Source organism: Mustelus asterias, chromosome 11 (assembly GCF_964213995.1).
Source record: "Mustelus asterias chromosome 11, sMusAst1.hap1.1, whole genome shotgun sequence".
In the NCBI taxonomy this organism is placed as follows: Eukaryota; Metazoa; Chordata; class Chondrichthyes; order Carcharhiniformes; family Triakidae; genus Mustelus; species Mustelus asterias.
Genome location: NC_135811.1, coordinates 89,679,515 through 89,703,102, shown reverse-complemented (window position 1 = coordinate 89,703,102; position 23,588 = coordinate 89,679,515). Strand labels below are relative to the sequence as shown.

At 42.4% G+C, this 23,588-nt stretch overlaps 1 protein-coding gene across 14 annotated transcripts in view; it reads right to left on the bottom strand.

The window, feature by feature from the left end:
* The window catches only part of hdac5 (histone deacetylase 5), a 300,915-nt gene that overhangs the window by 51,821 nt on the left and 225,506 nt on the right, over positions 1–23,588 (bottom strand). For 12 of the 14 annotated variants that reach the window (XM_078223915.1, XM_078223918.1, XM_078223921.1 and 9 more), the window contains one exon: positions 10,910–11,090. In XM_078223915.1, the coding sequence (XP_078080041.1) occupies positions 10,910–11,090 (181 nt within the window). The remainder of the gene's footprint in view (positions 1–10,909; positions 11,091–23,588) is intronic. The other 2 variants (XM_078223912.1, XM_078223923.1) reach the window with 1 other exon arrangement.

The window sequence follows — 23,588 nt, the reverse complement described above, 5'->3', positions numbered from 1 at the left end:
GTTCTGCAGGATACAGTACACCACAATGGTTCAGACAGAATACTCTTTTTGAGGCATATTGTAGGGAGCCCTTAGGCAGGTCCAACAACCTAAGCTATTGCTTCAGCGGCCCTATTAATGATCATGCTGGTGGATCCATGACATTAAATAATCACATCTATGTTATGCAGAAGTGATAGGGTTAAGGAGGGATGTCGTATGCCACGAATGTGGCTGTTGTCCTCCAACAGCATTATTATCGCACTGATGGGATGGATCCAATATTGGGGGATGGTTGAGTTCCCAGGATACAAGAATTGTGACAGCAGCTTAGATATCTTGCATCAACTTGCATGATCAGACATTGCTTTATAGTAGCCCTAGTCAATTCATGAGTGCTGCTGGATGATGTTCTGCTACCCTGATGTGTGTGCAATTATTTCCCGGACTCAAGGGAAACCAGCCACTGTTGAAAATCCCTGAGCTATATTTTGTTCCATCCTGTTGACTATTGAGGTCACTGGAGGCGGTGATTTATTGATTAGTTCTGGTGAAAAGGGAATTGGTGGCCTGCTTAATGCAGTTGTGTACTGCAGACAGGGGGCTGGCCTTGCAGCAGATTGGAAGCAGCCAGTGGCAAAGAAAAAGGGTTAAGAGTACCATAGCCTGCATGGCAAAATATGGCCTCTGGTCCTGCAGGTCCTGTTGCAGAGGTCTACAATGACAGCTGGGCGAAGGGAGGTCTTCCCGCTCACTTAAACATGTGTCTTCTTATAGATTTAAGAAACGGACTCTTGGCCTGTCCACCCTATGTGTTGGCCATGGCCTCCTAGAAGCATCCCCTCGGATGTCTTGTCTTTTAATTGGCCAAGCTGTTGTTCATGCTGGTTGCTGAGGCAACTGCTGCTCCTCTTCTTCATTATCTAGCAATAACACCTGTGCTAAGCAGACAGAGCTCAAAGAGGTTGATTAAGGTAGATAATATCAGAAAGAAGCGATCTGGAAGCTGGAAGCAGTTTTTGCAATGCAAACAGCATAATGCATTCAGATGCTCTGATGCAATTAGATGAAACAGCTTTAAACATTCATTCAGTGCCAGCGACATTAATCCCGCTCATTTCTACTGGTGGGTTTTGTCATGGAACAAGACTTCCAGGATTTGTGATCATATTTGGATCATACATATGATCACAATTTGTATTAATTCATGAGGTCTCTGTCCATCTCTGTGCTTGAACCCACAGAAAAAAACTTGCGGTTAAAATGTCGTCTGGCAGGAATGGAACAGCAATGTTAACCAAACAATCACCTGCCCATACGATTCCTGACAGGAGGTTACGTTTCCATTACAGAGTCAATCTGTTCAACATTCAAAGGACTTGGGGGAACCCAAAAGAATCGTCGTCTCCATCTCAAGAAGCTTATAATACTTTGCAGCATTGGTCTACACAGCACAATGCAAGCCCTCAGGTGGTACATAGAAATGTTTGAGTAGTATGGAGAAAAGCTAGCAAAAAGGGTGTAAAAAAAAAAGCACTGTTGTAAGGTTTTAAAATTCATTTACGGGATATGGGTATCGCTTGCTAGGCTAGCATTTATTTCTCATCCCTGTTGCCCTCGAGAAGATGGTGGTGAGCTGCCTTCTTGAATCGCTGCGATCACTGAGGTGTAGGTACATCCTTAGTGCTGGTGGGAGGGAATTCCAGGATTGTGACCCAGCGACATTGAAGGAACAGCAATATATTTCCAAGTCAGGATGGTGAGTGACTTGGAGAGGAACTTCCAGGTGGTGGTGTTCCCGGTATCTGCTGCTTTTGTCTTTCTAGATGGTAGTGGTCATGGGTTTGTAACGTGCTGCCGAAGGAACCTTGGTGAGTTCCTGCAGTGCATCTTGTAGTGGATACACGCTGCTGCCACTGTTTGTCGATGGTGGAAAGATTGAAGGTTTTTGGAAGGAGTAGCATTTAAATGGGCTGCTTTGTTCTAGTTGGTGTCAAGCTCTTTCAGTGTTGTTGGAGTTGCACCCATCAGGCAAGGGGGGAGTATTCCATCACACACTTGATTTGCGTCTTGCAGGTGGTGAACAGGCTTTGGGGAGTCAGGAGGTAAGTTACTCGTGGTAGGATTCCTAACATTTGAATTGCTCTTGTAGCCATATGTGGCCAAGTGGCCCATGGCCTGATCAGCTAGGCCATACAGAATTGGACAATCTAAATTAAACAGCAGCCAACAGCCTCCGCAGCCTGGCCTGATGGGAATTCGGACAGGCTAAGTTGAAGCAAAGGTCAGAGGCGAGCAAGGGCAAGCTTGGACTTGCCTGGGAGGTTGGAACCAGAGGTGTTCAGCCCTGATCAAATAAGGAACAGTATTTGTGTATTCCCCAGTTTCAGCCAGATTCTCTGGCACCTCAAATACCCACTGTTACCTTAAATGAAAAAGGGCTACGTGTTTGGTCAATGGTAACCCCCCATGTTGATAGTGGAGGATTCAGGGATGGTAGTACCATTGAATTTCAAGGGATGATGGTTAGATCCTCTCTTGTTTGAAATAATCATTGCTGGCACTTGTGTGGTATGAATGTTACTTGCCACTTGTAAGCCCAAGCCTGGGTATTGACCAGGTCTTGCTGCACTTGGACATTTCAACAAGTTGTCGAAACAAAATTCACATCTCCCTACCTCTAATCTCCTCCAATCCTAATTCCTTACTCTTCTGCAACAGCCTTTGCCACACCATTGGTGGCTACCTTAGATCCTAGATCGCAACCTCTGGAATTCTCTCCTCAAACCTCTCAGCCTCTCTCTAAAGCCGACCTCTTTGACTGAGTTTTGGGTCATCTGTTCTATTGTCTCCTTCTATGACTCGGTGTCAATTTCATTTGAGACTATATACCTTGTGACGTTTATTATGTCAAAGGTGTTATATAAATGTATTGCTTTTGTAATTTTGATACAAGGGCTCTTGATATTTAGTTTTCTTGTAAAACAACAGGGTACAGGTAATGCGATGATAGAGCTAAGGCTTATAATGTGATGTCTTACTGTGACAGTAAAGATTTCACAAACCATAAAGCGGTTAGCAAGGTGACACAGATCTTTGCTAAGCTGATGCTTCAAAATAATAGTGCTCTACTCAGGCAAATAATGCTGGCTCTCAGCTGTCAACTGGGTGTTGCCACTACACCTGTTTCCTCTTCCTCACTAGATGGGTATATAGCCATCAGTAGTATTGCCATCAGCCAACCTGGCATCATTCAGAACATCCGCGATCATTCCTTTCCTGATGGCAAAGTTATGAAACAGATAACACAATACCACAATTAGAGAGGCAGTGCTGGATGTGTATGTACTGCAACATCCATCCTAACCAGACATCAAAACCTTGCTTTGTGCATTCTACTAATGACTGAACTGGCCGATTCCGGAAGGACATAGATTTCAAACTAAGCCTGCTGCAGCGGGTGAGAGATTCAATAAGAGGGAAAAACGTACGTGACACTGTACTTTCCAACTTAACCTATCACAGATGCATCTGTCTGTGACAGTCTTGAAGGAGTGACCACCACACAATCCTTGTGGAGACTAAGTCCCATTTTCACACCGAAGGTTATCCTCCATCCTACTGTGTTGTACTACCTACCACAATACTAAATAAGATCAATTCAGAATAGTTCCAGAGGGTCAAAACTGGACATCCATGAGGTGTTGTGGGCCATCAACAGCAGTAGAATTTTATTCGACCATAATCTGTAGCCTCATGGCCTGGCATATCCCTTACTCTACACCATTGCCAATCTTCATTTAATGAGGAATACAGCAATGCACGCCAAGAGCAGCAACAGGCATACTGAAAAATATGTTGCCAAATTGGTGAAGATACAATACAGGACTACTTGCATGCTAAAGGGTAGAAGCAGCATAAGACAGAAAGAGCTAAATAATCCCACAACCAAATGATCAGATCAAAGTTCTGCAGTCCTGCCAATTCCAGTCATGCAATGAACAATCAAACAACTAAATGGGGAAGGAGACTCAGAAGCCTTCCCATCCGCAATGGTGGGGGAACTGAGCACATTAGTGCAAAATATAAGGCTGAAGCATTTGCAACCATCTTCAGCCAGAAGTGTTGATTAGATGATCCATCTGGGCCTCTTCCTCAGGTGTGCAGCATTATAGATGCCCAACTTCAGCCAAATCGATCCTCTCCAGGTGAAATCAAGAAGTAGCTGAAAACCCTAGATACAGCAAAGGCCACAGGCCAAAACAACATCCTGGCTATAGTATTGAAGACATGTGCTCCTAAGGACGTGCTGGTTAGGTGCATTGGCCATGTTAAATTCTCCCTCAGTGTACCCAAACAGGTGCAGGAGCGTGGCAACTAGGGGATTTTCACAGTAACTTTATTGCAATGTTAATGTAAGCCTACTTGTGACTAATAAATAAACTTCAACTTTAACTTAATTAGCTGTGCCCTTAAATCAGCTGCTCTTATACAGCTGCAAAGCTGGCATCACACAATGTGGAAAATTGTCTATAAAGAACAAATCTAAACCAGCCAATTATTGCCTCCTCAGAATCATCATTTATTCTTAAACATTAGCAAACTGGTGCCATCGTATAGCACTTACACAGAAATAACCTGTTCACCAATTGATTCCACAATGGCCAGTTGGCTCCAGGCCTCATTACAGCCTCAGCCCACACATGGGCAAAAGACCCGAATTTCAGTGGTGAAGGGAGAGATCAATGCAGCATGTGACTGAGTGCAACATCAAGAATCCTCAGCAAAAATGAAGTCAATGAGAATTGAGGGAAAATTCTCCACTGGTTATAGTTTTACCAAGCACAAAGGAAGATTTAAGATGGTTGTAGTTGTTGGAAGCCAGGATATTGCTGCAGGAATTCCTCAGGGTAGTGTTCTAGGCTCAACCATTGTCAGCTCCTTCATGAATGACCTTCCCTCCATCATAAGGTCTGAATTGGGAATGTTTGCTCACTGACTGCGTTGTTCAGTCCCATTCACAATGCCTCAGATACTGAAACAGTCTGTGTTCCCATGCACCAACACTTAAACAACATTCAGGCGTGGGCTGATAAGTGGCAAGTGACATTCATGCAACACAAGTGCTCCAAGGAGAAAGAATCTAACCATCATCCTTGATATTCAACATCATAATCATCAGTGAATCTCCCACCATCAACATTCTGGGGGTTACCATTGACCAGAAATTTAACTAAAACAGCCATTACTGTGATCAGTTGAGCAGGTCAGAGGTTTGGAATTCTGCAGTGAATAACTCACCTCCTCACTCCCTAAAGTATGTTTCTCATCTATAGGGTACAAGTCAGGAGTGTGATGGAATACTCTCCACTTGCTTGGATGAGTACAGCTCCAATACTCAAGAATTCAACATCACCCAAGACAAGGCAACCATCTTGATCAGAACCCCACGACCACCTTAAACATTCACTCCCTGCACCATTGGTACTCTGGCAGCAACCATCTATAAGACTCATTGCAGCAATTCAGTAAGGTCCCTTTGACAGCACTTCCAAATCCACACTCTATAACCGCAAATAATAAATGCAGAAGACATTATGGAACACCACCACATGCAAACTCCCCTCCAAGTAACACAACATCCCTTCCTAACAGCACTGTGGGTGTGCCTACACCACATGAACTGTAGTGGTTCAAGAAAGCTGCTCACCACCACCTTCTCAAGGGCAATAAAGGATGGGCAATAAATGCTGGCCTAACCAAGGATGCTAAAATCCTGTGAAATAATTAAAAAATCCATGTTTATATTGTGTTCTTTCATTTTTGCTGGGTTAAAATCCTGGAATCCAAAAGCCCTACGGATGCATCGACACCAGTTGGACTGCTGTAGTTTAAGAAGATGGTTCACCACCAACTTCTTGAGGGCATTTTTGGATGGGCAATAAATGCTGCCTTTGCCAATAATGCTCACATTCCAAGAACGAATAACAAAAAGGAAAAATTGCTTTTATACGTGCCGCTCTGCAGCACAAGTAATCTGATGACAAGGTATCAGAGCTACGGGAGTAGCAGGTATTCCTCAACACACTGGAAACATTCTTCCCTTAGCTCCAGCTGTTTAAATAGAGCTGGAAGGCTGGACCGATGAGCTATAAAAGCAACATGGATCTGTGCCTATTGTAGCAAATGGCGTGCACATTTAGGGAACGGATGTCTTTGAGGTTTATACAAATATGGCTGTTAACATATGGGATATATAATGCCATATGGGTGCAATCAATAACTCCTACAGCCCTGACGAGTATGGATAATTGTGAAAAAATTGTCAGTCCTCTCAGTTATCTGGCTGTGGGCACCATAGAACTGTATAAAATGAAATGCCTGTTAAAGAAGGTAGTGGTGGCTTGCCTTCTGGAGTAGTGCACAGCAAATTAGCTAATCAGACACAAGTCCCCTGCAGCTCCCTGGAATAAGTCTGCGGCATAAAAATTGAGAACTGCTGTCACATTTGCTGCTACAGTGAAAGATGTTGGGGGCTCTGGACACTGGGTGCAGGTCTGACTGCAACAACACGTGGAGCTCCTCTGAAGCTTCCTGACTGAAGTGTAGCCATATAAGACAGACCTTCTGATAAACATTTTAGAAAATGCACCTGGATCTCAACATCTGGCAGGATGCGTGCTGCTGAGGTAGTCTGATTCTGCTTTGGTGCAGATCATTCTGGATAACCTCAAATTTACCTACGATCTCTTTTTCTCGAGTATGTGTGGGACTTAGCTTTTGAGCTCCTCAACATCAGATTGAGGGGTACCCCAAATATGTGCTGGGAATCTCCTTTGGAGGTTCAGAGATAGTTGCACAGCAATCACCCAGAAGTTCAGACTTCCCTTGGACAACTGACCTGCACTGGGATCCATCGGAAAATGAGATTTGAATCACAAACCACAGATGGTTTGGACTGGATTACATCAACAGTTACCCAGAAAAGGTTAGAAGGATTAAAACCACTTCTAACTTTGGGTAACTAGAACACAGACCCAGACCGACCCCCCCCCCCCCCCCCCTCCTCCCATAGGATACTCCTCACAACCCAGGAATCTCCCCCCACCCTGACTATCCCACCCACGGGACTTCCTCACCCACAAGCGGTCTCCTCACCTCCCCTCACCCATAGGAGTTCCCCCACTCCCTGATTACTCCCTTCCACAGCTCTCTCCCACCCCAGTGAGATCTCCCCACAACCCCAAAACTTGGGGTGGCAAGACCCAGATAGTGTACTGCATCCCGGGGGCCCAGTGTTAATGTCCAAGAGAGTTGAAGTGAAGGAGGCCACGCTCCCTTTTTCATAGCTGTAAACCAGTTAAGTTTAAAGATCTTTGACAGGCCAGGGAGAAGGCAAGTGTCTAAGGTAAGTGAATAGAATTGAAGGGTGGGGGGGGGGGGGAGGGGAGGCAGAAAGGAATGAAAATTGGGGGGGGGGGGGATTCAGAGGTCGGGTGGAGACATCAGAGGTCAGGTAAGGAGGTGGGAGGTCAGTTGTCTTGGGGGGGGATGTGGAATGGGGAGGTGGGGGTAGGTCAGATGGGTTCAGAAGCAGGGTGCTTGTCAGGATCAGGCCTCAGGGGGTGAAGGGAGGGTGTCAGTAGGGGATCTGGGCCTCAAGTGTGGTTGGGTCGGTGGGAGTGCGAGGGGGAGGGGAGGGCAGTGTGACGTGACTGTCCCGTGTGGTTAGGGTGGAATCCCTTGGGGTGTGGTAGTGGAAGATGGTGGTGGCAGGTGTTAGTGGGGGAGAGGGAGTCGTGTCGGGGAAGGTCAGTCTGGGTGTGTACGGTAGTTACCCAGACGTTAGAAGTGGTTCTAATCCTTCTAATCTTTTTTGGGTCACTATTGGTGTAAGTAATCCTGTCGGATCCATCCGAAGATTTAAATTCCATTTTCAGATGGTTCCTAATGCAGGGCAGTTGTCCAGGGAAAGTTTGTAATTCTGGGCAACTGCTGTAAAAATCTTACCTGTGAACCTCTGAAGGGGATTCCCCAATATGTCAGCAATCCTCTTTAAATACCATGTACTCTGAAGGTAAAGCGAAACGTAAAGGAATGCTTCCCGAGTACAATAGTGAAAACATTCTTCAGTACTTCCACTGAATCACAATATTTGGACAGAAGTCTTCATGAGCAACATTAGTTCAGCAGTGCTCCTTTAACCAGATACATCTGCCTTGAAGAGCAGGTCCTAGTAAATTGCACTAATAGGGAAGGCAGTATTAATGGAATTTAGAATGAGAGGCATCAACTATCATAATTTTGTGATATGTATGCAGCCATCATAGAGAGCAGGGATTTCTGCACATGCCTGAAAATTCATTGGAATTTATACCAGGAATCTTCTGGAGTGGAAGCCAGGTGTAACTTGGGACTGATTCAAAGAACCTCCCCACGAAGTGGCAGTCACTAATTTATGCCTCCCATCCTAGGAATTATGAGGCCAGCAAGGTTCTTTAGTGCAATATTTTCAAAAGTAAATAATGCAAGGATGCTTGGTTATACTATCACAGATACATTGAAAAAGTAAAATTATGAACTATAACTCAATATCAGAGCATCAAGAAAGTTAGGTGAAGAAATTTACAGCACAGACTAATTTCTTTGTTTAGTCCATTTGTGGTTCTAGTTCAGATTTTGCTTCAGAATTATGAGCAAAGTAGATAACTGCAGATTCATTTTCTTTTTGCCCTCAGCAATATCAATCGAGTCAACTTTCACATCTCTGCCATTGCTCTTGATCACTTAGCTGACATCAAGTTCTGGAAGAACAATAATTTCCTTCAACTCAACATTAGCAAGTTTGAAACTATTGTGTTCCGTTTGTCTAAAATTATGCACCTAAGTAACGGACTCTCTCTCCGTCTCTGGCAGGTCATCCAGGTTGATTCCACTGGTGCAAAACGCTAGTGACCTGTTTGACTCTTAATTGATTTCAAAGTCCACATCCTTCCCATCACCAAGACTGCCTATTTCCACAGCACCTTCTGACTCAACTCTAATGTTACAGATACACCACCCATATCTTTGCCACCTACAGACTCAATCGTTTTGCTGCTCTATTTGTTGGCCTCCTAAGTTCTATTCTTTACCAAGTGAAAGTTGTCCAAACTTGCACTCATCCCGCATCCTATTCTGCAATAGTCCCATTTCCCTACGCTCACCAATTTCCCTATCAACTTATGCATTTTAAAATCTTTGCACCCATTTCTAAATTTTCTGTGGCCTCATTCCTCTTGACCTTTATAACCTTATTCCTGTACATGGCCTTGAGTACCCTCTGGCCTTCTTCATATTTCCCCTTTTCTTTGTTCCACATTTTGGGTGCAAAGCTTTCAGGTGTTTCAGGTCTGCACAAGACGACAATATTTGAGTCACTCCACCTTAGTTACTCTTTCAGCCTTGCTTTTGGTTACTGCCTGAATGCTTCTTTCCTAGTCTCTGGTTCTTTTTTGCTGAAATGCCTTGAGACACTTCACTACAATAACTTTGCAAAAGTTATCAATAATGTAAAAAAGATTCAGACAATAGTAGAAAGATGATTTTGTGCTGTTTTGTGTTGAAGTCCCAAATAAATGATCAAAGCATATTCTGACGCGTGAAACATAAACAATTCATCATAATTTAGCGAAAGGAAGAATAAGTTATGCAATAAAAGTATTTCATCTCTAATTTAGTTCCCATTTTAGAAAACAAATAATTCAGAAACAAAGCAAAATGTGATTCTATTTTTAATATGCATCATTGTCTCCAGAAGACATTTAGCTGTTAATTAACTATATTTGGACTGTTGACCATTAAAAATGGCATTGAGAATATTCTATAATTAGATCAGGATTCTTTAGGCAGTGCTTTGTTTGTTTTGCGTCTTCACAAACACTTTGTTCCCTTTGGGGAATAGTGGGAAAGTGTTGGAAGGATTAGCAGGCTGATTATCAACCTATTGAACTGTGTCATGAATGCCTTTTTCTGAGGCCAGCAAGTCCTGGAGTGGGAATTACACCCGGAGTTTCTGGCTCAGAGGCAGGGGTGCTACTGACTGAGCCACATGACCTCCCTAGACTGTGCTTAAATCAGTATTTCCAGCATGAGTATCATAGTACTTTAAAATACATGCTTTTATCTGGGGTCAAGTCTAGTTACGTTACATTTACAATCAATAAAATAAACGGAACTATTGTTAAGCCTGGCATATTTACTTCGGTAAGAGTTTTAACAACACCAAGTTAAAGTCCAACAGGTTTATTTGGTAGCAAATACCATTAGCTTTCGGAGCGCTGCTCCTTCGTCAGATGGAGTGGAAATCTGCTCTAAAACAGGGCACAGAGACGCAAAATCAAGTTACAGAATACTGATTAGAATGCGAATCTCTACAGCCAACCAGATCTTAAAAATACAGACTATGTGAGTGGAGGGAGCATTAAGCACAGGTTAAAGAGATGTGTATTGTCCCCAGACAGGACAGCCAGTGAGATTCTGCAAGTCCAAGAGGCAAGCTGTGGGGGTTACTGATAGTGTGACATGAACCCAAGATCCCGGTTTAGGCCGTCCTCATGTATGCGGAACCTGTTGGACTTTAACCTGGTGTTGTTAAAACTCTTACTGTGTTTACCCCAGTCCAACGCCGGCATCTCCACATCATATTTACTTTGGTCCAGGAACAGTTAAACTTTATAACAGACTCATCCATATTAGATGTAACTATTGTATTTGTAAACCTTGTTAAGAATAATACATTAGAATTGAATCAAATGGCTTTTCGAAGTCTTGCGGCAATATGTTTTTTTTCCCTACATGTAGATACTTAGAGTTAATGTGACCAGCCATTAATTCACAATAACACAGCTGTTACTTTGAGACCTTGTAGCTTTTTCTGCAGTTCCCTTACCAGTAGTGAAAAGGTGCTTGATAGGTTGCTCAGTGCCAGGATTTTTTAAGTTTGCAGTTGCTGGGGAGGACTGGGCTCTGCAGAGTGGTTGATGCCTGTCTGTCACAGACATACTTCCCATAGCTACAGAAGCCTGATACACATGAAGCTGTTGCATGCGTTGCTGGTCCAAGAATTGCTGCTGTAAAAATTGAAGAACAAAAAGCTGAACTTACTTTCCATTACTGTAAAAAAAAAATATTTCAAAATAAAATTATTTCAGCAAAATCATCTACAAAGACTCTAAGCACAGCCTCTCCCTCCTCCCACTTTGCAGCCCACAGCTTTTGCAATGCTTCCATCATTATTGTACAAAGTTACATCAAGGAACTATTGGCATTCCCACCTAGTTGCTTTCATTAAAGCTTACCATTCCACCACTGAGCTCCTACATTTCCTTGGTTCCATCTGTATCAATTTCAAACACAGATGCATAATGATATTTCTGATTACTCTCCCAAATTATTTTCCAAATTCTCCCATTGAGGGCATGCTGATGACCCTGCCCACATAGCTGTGTTAACACTAGTCTTACTGACTACTAGGAGGGGGAAAAAGTAACCTTGTTTTCCTTCCTTTAGGGAAGTATACAAATCTATTTGTTTATTTCCACCCCGCACCCCCCACACAACAACTCAACCAAGATCAGAAGATTCACAAAACATTATGCAAGAGATGGCTGTCTGGATTTTACACAGCCCTTTGCAGTCTTTGTAGCCCTCTGTTTCCCTTGTCCTTTCTCAATGAACCAATACAGCCTTTTGCTTTCAAGTGAATCCTTGTGCTAATTGGCTTGGTTTTTAATTTATACTTTTCTCCACATAGTTTTTTCACTTTAGCAAGGCCCTCTACATAATGTACCAAACTACTAGTAGGACAGGGAGAAAGTGTACTTTTAGGCTTCTCTCTGTAACACTGAAAATTGACAATTAGGAGAAGTCACACACATTTGCCCGTCCTGGTTTTGTCTTCCCCTCTTGGTGGAAGCATCATGCCTCTACTTAGAACCTTCGTAGATGATTATGCTGAGCTTACCTTAGATGAAAGGTATAAATATTAAAAATGATTATGTATGAGATGGCTGGCTACACTTTGCACAGCAAGAGGTCTTTGTAACCCTCTTGTGTTTCACTACAAAATAGCAATTAACATACATACCAAAATCAAAGGAGATATTATCCTGACTGCTACCTATAGGAAGTTTTACGTTTTTCTTAGAGATCTGTGATTTAGACAGATTGCTAACCTTGACCTTTCTTCGTAGAATTCATCCCTTTCTAAAACAGACTGCCTTGAGTCTAATTACTGCAAAAAGACCCATTGAGCAACATTATAACGCAAAGAATATGCCTAAAGCAAATTAGTAAATGACATTTATCATAAACCTTTTTAGCTGCTGTCAGAAACAGGAAGTCTGAAAAGATGAGTCGCAGTTTCTGAAGGAAGACATTTGTTGTATATACTACATCCTTTGTACTAAGAGGTTGAAGGCCACAACATCATACGAAAAAAAAATCAGTTGCCTTTCACAATATGTTATGAAAAAAAATTGAGCTTGTGGCCAAGTCTTTTGAAGAATGCCAAAAGTCAATGACAGACATCTTAAAATTCCCCAGTGTATTTATCCAATATATTTACTTAGGAGACACTATAATTTAAGTTAGCTTTGAAAATATTTTAATATTGCCAACAGGACAATGTCAGGCAGCAAAGAATAAAATAGAAAGCATCTGTTTCCCATAAACTGCTTAGAGCCGCATACCAACATAGAAGAAAAAGGCAGTGACAGCCATTGCGCACAAGAGGGAATTCCACCCAAAGTGTATTATGTGAGAAAGTTCATCTTCTCACCTATTAAATAAATGTAACTTCCTTGACATTAAATTTAAAGATACATGGGATATTATCAGTTCCCATTAACTCTTTTACTGGCACCTTTTCGAGCGTGTAGCATACACATGAATCTGGTATAATGTAAATAATACATTTTACTTGCGAATACAATTTAATTAAGATCGCACTTACTTTAGAGTCAAGAATAAACAATTTCAACTGCAGCTCATAGCACAGCAACAGTTTTTTATTAAATATATAAATGACTACAGCCATTTAGAACAAAGTTCTTTCAATTCTGGAATTTAGGCTCGAGTCCAGGCCAGAAGGACTTAATGAAATTCTCCACTTGCTGCTGGCTCCAAGCATTATACTGAAATGAGTTTGGACAGTTGCAACCTTCTTTTTCTGGGTGCAAATACAGAGTGTGAATGAATACCGACCTCCCTGCATGCCACTGCTCCCCCCACACCCTGCCCCACCACTTGTTTAACCACCAAACAAAACAAAATGATTGGTTTGTGATTAAAGACAGGACATAATTGATTTCTTATTCCGTGTGCAGGGCAAACTTAAAGACTCATCAGTAAAAGCATGTTTCATCATTCAATTAAATTATGGTTGATCTGCATCTCAATTCAATTTACCTGCTTTGGCTCCATATTCCTTAATACCCTTGCCCAAAAAATATAGATCAATGTTAGTTTTGAAATTTTCAATTGACCTGACCTCACCAGCTTTTTTAGGGAACAGAATTCCAGATTTCCACAACCCTTTGTGTGAACAGCATCCTGTCATCACCTGAGCATTTAAACATGCTTAACCCATTCGATGTCGGATTCTCTCATCTCACGGCATGAACCTGATGGCAATCATTACCTGTCTCCACTAGCAAAGCACAGTAAGAAGTCTCACAACACCAGGTTAAAGTCCAACAGGTTTATTTGGTAGCAAATACCATAAGCTTTCGGAGCAATGCTCCTTCGTCAGATGGAGTGGTCTCTGTTCTCAAACAGGGCACAGACACAGACACATCTGTGTCTGTGCCCTGTTTGAGAACAGAGACCACTCCATCTGATGAAGGAGCATTGCTCCAAAAGCTTATGGTATTTGCTACCAAATAAACCTGTTGGACTTTAACCTGGTGTTGTGAGACTTCTTACTGTGCTTACCCCAGTCCAACGCCAGCATCTCCACATCCACTAGCAAAGACCAGGCGTGATGGCCATGCTGGGGATCTCGGAGCTCCTGGGTGGTCGGGGACTTGGCTAGGCAGTGCCCATCTGGCAGTGTCCACCTGGCATACTGATAGTGCCAGTTGCACACTACCAGCGTGCCATGGGCAGTGCCAAGGGGGTGGGGTCAAAGCCTGAGTGGGGGTCATGATGAGGGGGGCTACGACGGGGAATGCTATGGCCGGGGAGTGCTATGGTGGGGAGGCGGCTATGATGGGGCATGAGGTTTGTGAAAGGGTGGGGCATGAAGGGGGATTCACTGGGAGGGCCCCAATGCCAGCGATCCACGTCGGGGAGGGAGTGAGAAATATGCCGCTGATATGCAGGAGTGGAGAGGTTGGGGTCCCTATGTCCATGGGGGGAGGGCGAGGGCCTTCAGTGCACTGTATGATCAAGGAACCCTTTCAAAGCGGTGCCTGATCGCTTTGCAGACGGGCTCACTGTTGTGTTTTGGCCTCACCCCTTCCAGGATTGGCACGCAACTGACCACTCTCACAAAAAATGGCTAAGTGTGGGATGATTGCGGTCCGATCTGCGCCAGACAAACTGGTGCGAATCGCTGTGTTTTTGGTGCTGTTATAACATTGTCATTTTTTGGGAAAATTCCACCCTTGAGTTCATGCCGCAATTCCTTCCATATTACAAATTTTCAAATCTTGACTACGATATCAGAGGGATTAGGGTGCTAAGTGAACAACAGGCACTTCCCTCTGACAGAGGGTACACTAATCTGATGTACTCAAAATACAGGCATTTTTGTTCTCCTCTCTGGATTCCTCATTGAGAGTGCACATTTAAAGAAGTGCAATCCTAGCTGATGGAAGAGGAAGAAACTGCTCAATACTCCACATCAAATTTTGTTGCAGAGGCGTTGCACACAAGTAATCCAGTCATTTCGCAATACCTGCATGCATTTCGAGAAAGGGATAAATAAGGTGACTAAAGACCACTGCTTGTGTTGGACTTGTTGCAAGTTTACGGGAGACTTTTGGATGAAGCTGGGCAATGGGAGGTAGAAGGGCATTGGAATAGTCGAGTCGAGATGGAACAAAACCATAGATGAGGAATTCGCAGCAGATGAGCCGAGGAAGGATTGGTGAGGGGCATAAGTGATTGAGCAGATATGTGGTTGGAAGCCCATCTCAGAGTTCAACAGGTTGTGAACAGTCGAATTCAGCCTGAAGCTGTTGCTAGTGAAAGAGAATTAAGTGGATGGCACGGTATCACAGTGGTTAACACTGCTGCCTCACAGCGCCAGAGACCCGGGTTCGATTCCCGGCTTGGGTCACTGTCTGTGTGGAGTTTGCACATTCGCCTCGTGTTTGTGTGTGTTTCCTCTGGATGCTCCGGTTTCCTCCCAGTCAAAAGATGTGCAGGTTAGGTGGATTGGCCAGGCTAAATTGCCCCTTACTGTCAGGGGACTAGCTGGGGTAAATGCATGGGGTTATGGTAGGATTGTGGTCGGTGCAGACTTGATGGGCCGAATGGCCCCCTTCTGCACTGTAGGGATTCTATGAAGTCTATGAAGTCAGAGGGGAAAATAGCATCTGAGGCACCTGGATGCTTGCCGGCAGCTTAAACAACGAGTGAACAAGACCTGAGAGCAGATTGTTAATCACTTTCCTAGCTGGAGACGATGTGTGGAATAAAAAAAAAGGCATTCCTATCTATAGATAAGAGTTTAAAATAAACTTAAATCTACTTTGCCAATGACAATTTTTCTGTAGCAAATCAAAGCTGGTGGGAGGCATGTACATTTGCTCATCATCAGTACTTGCATCTTCTCCTTCAAAATTATAAGGGTTCATCGCTCTCCAGTAACCAGGTCCACATGAATGTATCCACATTAGAATGGGAAGTTGTATTTAAGGAGAAATTTAGTTATCAGCTTTTAAGGGATTCTAGTAGTAAAATTTTCATATAAATCTCAGTTTGATATCATGGTAACAAATTCCAAAATCACAGGGTAGTCACTTGACCTACTGCCAACTTCGTTACTGTGAACACGCCAACTAGATCAGCATTAAAGGCCTCAGATCAGTGCTTGTTAATTGGAGCTCTTTCTTCAATCCAGAAACTTCTACTCTTTTGCTAACAGTATAGAAAAATATCAGTAGGATGTTATTTCATATTTATTATAAAATTATGTACAACCCGAATAAATGATCTAATTATTAGTGAAGCAAGCAAAAATATGTATTTGTCTCTTCTCAGTGAGTTTAAAACATCCCCATGTTTAGGCATAGCGCTGCAAAGAAAGCTGCTTCTAGTTAATTAATGGCAAACAACCAACATTTTTTGTGGAAATAAAAGATGGCCACGATATCTCGCTTCTTTGTTTGGTGCATAAGAACCCCTCACAAAAACTTGCATGATGTTCTCCAGTAAACAGCCAATCTGCAAAACATTGTTCTCAGCTGCAACATCGTAACCTCTTGCAAAAGTTCCAAGGCTAAACTCAAAAATCAATATATGCCTCTTTAAGCATTACACACACACACACATGCAATTTATAAGAGATTATGTAGACATTTATGTAATGAAATGTTGAAAGTGGACAACACCAAAAGATACCTTTGACAAAGAAGAAGAAAATCAACTCCTATATATTTCATGAAGTGCCCCACATTCTTGGTAAGAAGTTCCTTGTTACCTTTGTGACCCACTACGACTGAATGTGGCACAGTCTCCACCAGATGATTTAAAAGCTCTAAAATGCTGATTTCAGATAATGAGTTTCAGATTTAAATCCTTTTCAGTATATTTATACTCTGAGCGTACTAGTGTTTTTGTTCCTGGTCAGCAATGGTTCTAAACTCTTTCTTACATGAACTCCTGCTGCAGTAGCATGTCCCAGTCAAAGCCTAGGAACTGTAGCTGATGTAGGCCCAGTCGTTGAAGCAGCTAGTCAGGAAGTAGAGAAGTCTGTTGCCAAAGCTGGGAAAGAATACGGAGGGCCACCATCTGAACGAGGGTGTTTTCCCCCCAGATATGATCAATTTGTTCTAAAAATAGGTGTTTTGTGGTTCCAAAATGCTGCTTCACTAAACAGACATCAACCCAACATTATGTCTCCAGAGTTCCCTACTTTAATTAGAAGTGGAGTTCATTCAGTTTCCAGTGAAGATGCTGCTTTTTAGGTGTGTACACGATACAATTTTATTTTCAAAAACTAGATCACCTCCCAAAAGATTTCAGGCATGATAAAAAATGAATAGCACTGAAGTGTAAAGTCATGGTCATGGCAAATTTTCTTCCTTTGCTTTGTGAATGTATATTATCTCAAGAGCAGAAACCACACATAAAACAAAGCAGCGCTTTAGTAGTATTGACTGTGCTTTGTATTCATACTGTCTCCTGCATTTCATTGTGAAGCAGTAAATAGAGTTTATTGGATTAACTTGATGAAAATGACATTTCAATATTACATTTATATTATATTTATTTACATACAAGAGCAATAAGAGATGATTTCTTATTTGCCAAGCTAAGCAGGAGGTCTCCTCAGTCTCCTATACTGGGTATTTCTATCCTTTTATGTGCACTCCACATAAGAAACATCTTGAAAGATGAACTATTGATGACAAAGAATGAAAATAGCAGCAAGCATATATTTTTACTTTTAAGTTATGAATGTACGGAAAAGGATTTAGCTCTATAGCTTTATCGGAGTTAAGGATTTTAGACTTGAATTTTTGTAAAGATGCAGAGGGTCTCCCACTTAGCCAAAATGGCACTGGAAACCCAATTCCAGAAGTCCTAACCAAACCCAGCACCCACAATTTTCAATGGGAGTTGGTTGTAGTTTGCACATTATGGTCCACGGAAGAGATGGCACAAAAGAACTGCAGCTGCCTTCAAACAGATCCAACTTTAGAAACTGGGATGCTCAAAACTGAGATGTATGGTTCGCAGTGTGGCTCACTTATGCGTGCTCGAAGCCACATACAGTCACACTTAGGACCTGTCCTATGCAAACAGAGGAGCATGTTCATGCAGTGTGCCTTTTCCAACTAAACAATAGATTGGGGACCAGCCATTTTCTGGTTCATTCCCCATGGCAATCAGCTGACCTGCCTGGTTTGTATATGAACAAAAGATTGGCAGTTAACTGTTCTTTGTTGCATTCTCCATGGCAACATCCCCACCAGAGTCCACTTGTCAACCAATCAGCACACCCGTGCAGTATATATTGTCGTTCCCTTTACTGCTAGTTTATCTTGTGAGCTGTCTTGATAAGAGCAAGACAGAAAACTTCAATAGCATGTCCCTTTTTTCGGCAATACTCAAGTTCTGTAGTGCCAAATGGATGAGTTGTCATGTAGAATGCAAGGACAAAGGGTGGAGGTATGATTTGGCATGAATTGGGCCTACGCTGGCATAGGGACTAGAAAGGGCCATAGGAGTGAGTGGAGGGGCATGGGTATGCATGTAAAATATGAAGGTCCATGGGTTGGAAGGTGAGGGACATGAGGTGGCAGAGGTTGGCATGGATGGGGCATGGGAAGTGTGTGTGGGGTATGGGGAGGAGACAAGGGCGAGAATTGAAGGGCTGTTTTTTATTTTAAGGTTATTTTTACAAGTGAGACTGGCTTCTCACATAGCCAGCTTCCGCATCCCACCTCTGAATTATTTCCAGCAATGGTGACCTTAACTCGCATTAACACCTGCCCCCACCCACTCCCAGAACAAAAATTCAACCATTTGGGACACTTTTTTACCAGAGTTTGCAGAGCTAGGAATTTTCCGGACTCTGTACTCCCGACTCAGGAGAGAAAATTCAGGCCTGAAAAGTTTATTTTTCATCAGTTATAATCAATTGGTTTCAAAATGGGCATTGTGTAGTTTCAAATTATGGCACAAATACTGCATCTTGCATGTTTACTCAGATCAGATCCATGCATGGGCACAATTCAGAGAAATAAGCAAAGTCAGAATCTAGTGTGTAATTGAATAGCTGCAATTAACACAAAACTGTAGATATTTAAAGCAAATTGGCTGACAATTCTCACAATAGAATTAAAATAGCACTTATTTAAAAAGAACCTATGGACAACGTGCATGGCTATAAGTAAAATTAGTGACAGCATTTCCAGAATATTAAGGGTGGCACGTTGGCACAGTGGGTTAGCACTGCTGCCTCATAGAGCCTGGGTTTGATTCTGGCCTTAGGTGACTGTCTATGTGGAGTCTGCATATTCTCCCCGCGTCAATGTGGGTTTCCTCCAGATGCTCTCCTATAGTCCAAGGATGTACAGGTTAGGTGGATTGGCCATGCTAAATTGCTCCTTAGTGTTCCGGTATGTGTAGGTTGGGTGGTTTAATCATGGTAAATGCATGGGGATAGATGCTCTTTCAGAGAGTTGGTGCAGACTCGATGGGCCAAATGGCCTCCTTCTTCACTGTAGGGATTCTATGATGAATATTAATAATTTTCCTTTTGCCTGCTCCCTGCCTAAAAAGGAAAGATAAAAAAAATGATCATACCTCCCTCCATGCTTTCTTAGCTGGAAAAATTTGGGCTATGGACTTTTCAGTCACTGCCACCTCTGCTTTTTATCAAGATTTTCAACTAATTGATGTTGACTTATGCTAGTAGTATAACAAGTATAAGGGACCTTTGCTTTGCACTGACACTAAAGTTGTGTCAATCTGGAGTCAGGTCTCAACCTAACTCCAAAATTAACTGCAGTGAATTTTCTGAAGGATTTATTCCACTTTGCTTCAGAATCACTCTGAGACCTAACTGGACTACAGAACAAAACTTTAACACTGGTGATGCCAAAGTACAAAAGGAAGCTTTCATCCACCAAAATCTGCTTCGATTACTCGTCCAAGACACAGTAAAGCTCACCTCCCGACTGAGTCTATGGGCATGGGTGCTGCCAAATGCTGCTCTCTGAATTTAGGTTTTAGCATGCAGGACTGGCACGCTGCAAATTCAGCTTGCAGGCTGAAGCAACTGCTGTGCTGTGAACTTTCTCAGAAGGTCACCATGGCATTTTCAAAACAGAACATTCAGAACTGGCTATTGCTTGTGAAATTCTCTAAACATATTCCTAAAATGTAATTATTTCATTAAAAATTCAAAGTCATTCAAATTTTCAAAAATTTATTTCGGTTTTACCAACTGCGTTTTACCTCTCGGAAATGAAGACCAACATGAAGTCCATCCATATGGACACAACACATCTTTGGAATGGTAAAAGGCTATTTTAATCACACAAGTCTAATCATTTTAATTGACGTCAGCCCCATTTTCCCACCATTTCCTGTACAGTACCTGCACTTCCTCCAGAGGCACATTTAATTGTTAGAAACATAGAAAACATATAAACATAGAAAAACTACAGCACAAAACAGGCCCTTCGGCCCCACAAGTTGTACCGAACATATCCCTACCTTTTAGGCCTACCTATAACCCTCCATCCTATTAAGTCCCATGTACTCATTCAGGAGTCTCTTAAAAGACCCTATTGAGTTTGCCTCCACCACCACTGACGGCAGCCAATTCCACTCGCCCACTACCCTCTGTGTGAAAAACTTCCCCCTAACATTTCCCCTGTACCTACCCCCCAGCACCTTAAACCTGTGTCCTCTCGTAGCAGCCATTTCCACCCTGGGAAAAAGCCTCTGAGAGCCCACCCGACCTATGCCTCTCAACATCTTATATACCTCTATTAGGTCTCCTCTCATCCTACGTCTCTCCAAGGAGAACCTGTTTATTTATTATTTGATTAAATGGCCTATCCTGGTACAACGTGTGCTGGTTCAGTGGATTGGCCATGCTAAACTGCCCCTTGGCGTCCAAAGATGTGTAGGTTAGGTGGATTAGCGATGGTAAATGAGCAGGATTGCAGAGATAGGGCAGAGGGGAAGGCCTGGGTGGGATGCTCCTTTGGAGAGTCAGTGCAGACTCGATGGGCCTCTTGCTGAACTGTAGAGATTCTATGGTATATCAGCCTTCATGTGAAATCACTCTGAATTCCAGAACAACGTTTAATTTTTAAACTCCATCTATCAGTTTTTGACACCTTCATGAGAGTGAACAACTTGACCACCCACACAATAGCAAAACAATAGGTTGAACTAAAAGAAAAACATCTTTATTTAGTCAACAATCTGCCCTTTTCTCTGCAAGACATTGACTATTAGAATGGTAAACATCATGAGTATTGGTAGACCTCTACTATCAAGCAATCAGTCTTCATTTATGAGCCTGAACAATGAGTGCTGGTAGATGATTTGATTCTGTAGGACATCACATTTGACCTAACCTAATCACAAACTACAGCCATAAATACACAATTTATCATATGTATCAATTATAAGTGCGAACCTTGGCTAATTTCAATCTTCCTAGACAGAGGGTGCTGAGACCAAATGCAGTTTCAAATATGGCCCTCAAAAAAGAACTGGATTATTACCTGAAGAGGAAAGATTTGCAGGGCTACCGGGAAATGAGAGAGTGGCACTTGGTGAATTGCTCCTACAGTGGGTTTGCTCAGACACAATGGGCCAAATGGCCTCCTTTGATGCAATAAACCATTCTATGGTTCTATAATTCAGTACAAACCAGATATCAAACCTAGGTGATGTTTTGTTTTCCTATCAAAATGCATCACCCTATATTTATCTAAGTGTATTTGCCACTTAACTGCCCACTCTGCAAATTTTCAAATGTCCTTTAGATTCCATTTTATCCTCTACCTTAATATCTAATTTTTTTTGTATGTCTTTTTGCTTTGGTTCAATTTTTCTTTTAGTTCTTTACTCATCTATGATGCCCCATAATTGGCCTGCTTGCTTTTGACTTTTCGCGGAATTAACTGATTACTCTGAACGATTTGCCACTGGTTTTCGATTTTTTTTTCAATGCTTTCTCCCGGTTATAGTTCCACCTTATTACCTCACAATTTGCTATTTTCCAATTTATTACTATAGTTTCTGTTTTGCTTTTAAAAAAAAATATAGGTGATGAATTTACTTAAAGGTGTCAGGAATAGAGTTACTCACCGCAGAAGATGGAATGTCTGATCTGTTCTAGCAGCTACAGTATTCATATGGTTAGTCCAAGTAAGTTTCTGGTCATTGGTAACCACCCACCTCTCACCCCTTCCCAGGTTGTTGATGGTGGGAATTCAAAAACAACAATGTCAAAGGGAGACAACTCTCTCTTGTTGGAGATGGCCATTCCCTTGCATGGCAAGAATGCTACATGTCATTTATCGGCCCAAGCCTGGGTCTTATGACACACAAGCATGGTCTGTTTCAGTAACTGAGAAACTGAATGGAATTGGACACTGTGCAATAATCAGTGAACAATCCCACTTTTGAATTTATGATGGAGGGAAGGGCTTTGATGAAGCAGCTGATATAGGTTGGGCCAAGTATACTGTCCTGAGGAACTCCTGCAGCAATGTCTTGAAGCTGTGCTGATTGGCCTCCAACAATCACAACCGTCTTCAGTTGCGTTACGTGTGACTTCAGACAGTGGAGAGCTAACCCCCACTCGATTCCCACTGACTTCAATTTTACTATGGCTGCTTGATGCCACCCCACCTCCAGAATTCAGCTCTTTTGCCCATGTTTAGATTAAGGCTGGCATGAGGTCTACAGCAGAGTGATCCTGGTGGAACCCAAAATCAGCCTGTGATCAGGCTGTTGGTGAGGAAGTATAGTTTGAAAGTATAGCTGATGACACATTCCACCAATTTGCTTGTGAGAGTTGACCGACGGGGTGATAATTGACCAGGTTTACTTCACCCTGAATTTTGTGGACAAAACGTATCTTTGCAATGTTTACTTTATCAGATAGATGGCAGTGTTGTAGCTTACTAGAACAGCATAGTTAGAAGCACAGCCACTTCTGCACCATGACCAGATGCTACTGGGGACCATAGCCTTTTTCCATACCCAGTATGCTAAGCCGTTTCTGAATGTCACAGAGTGAATCGAATTGAAGACTGGATTCTGTGATGGTGAACCCTCAGCAAGAGGCCATGATGTATCATCCACTCAACACATCTGGTTCCAGATGTTTGCAAATGCTTCAGCCTTGTATTTATACCTCACTTTCAATACCCTGATACAAGTGATGTAAATAACTATAGGGCCCCAGGGCTAATGCCTAGTGTACCTCATTGATAGAAACATAGAAAATAGGAGCAGGAGTAGGTCATTGATGGGCAATAAATACTGGCCAGCCAGCAATGCCCATGTCCCACGAATGAATAAAAAAACATTCGGTCCTATGAGTCTGTTTCACCATTCACGATGATCATAACTGATGCTCTATCTCAATGCCATACTGCCCTGCTCTCCCTGAGCCAACATACACCTCATATCTCCACAGTTTATCTTGTTTAGATTTCACACCCTAGTTTCGGATTGGACAACTTCACTTTCCATCCAAATGAAGAATTCTATCATGTTATGGTCACATGCCTGCCCTGTTTGAAAAATTCCATTTATGGTTATCCTAGATTCTCAAACCAATTTTCCATTTTCTCTCACTTTGATGTGAATAGTTCTCACAACTTTTGAAAATTTTAGTATCCAACATTCACTTC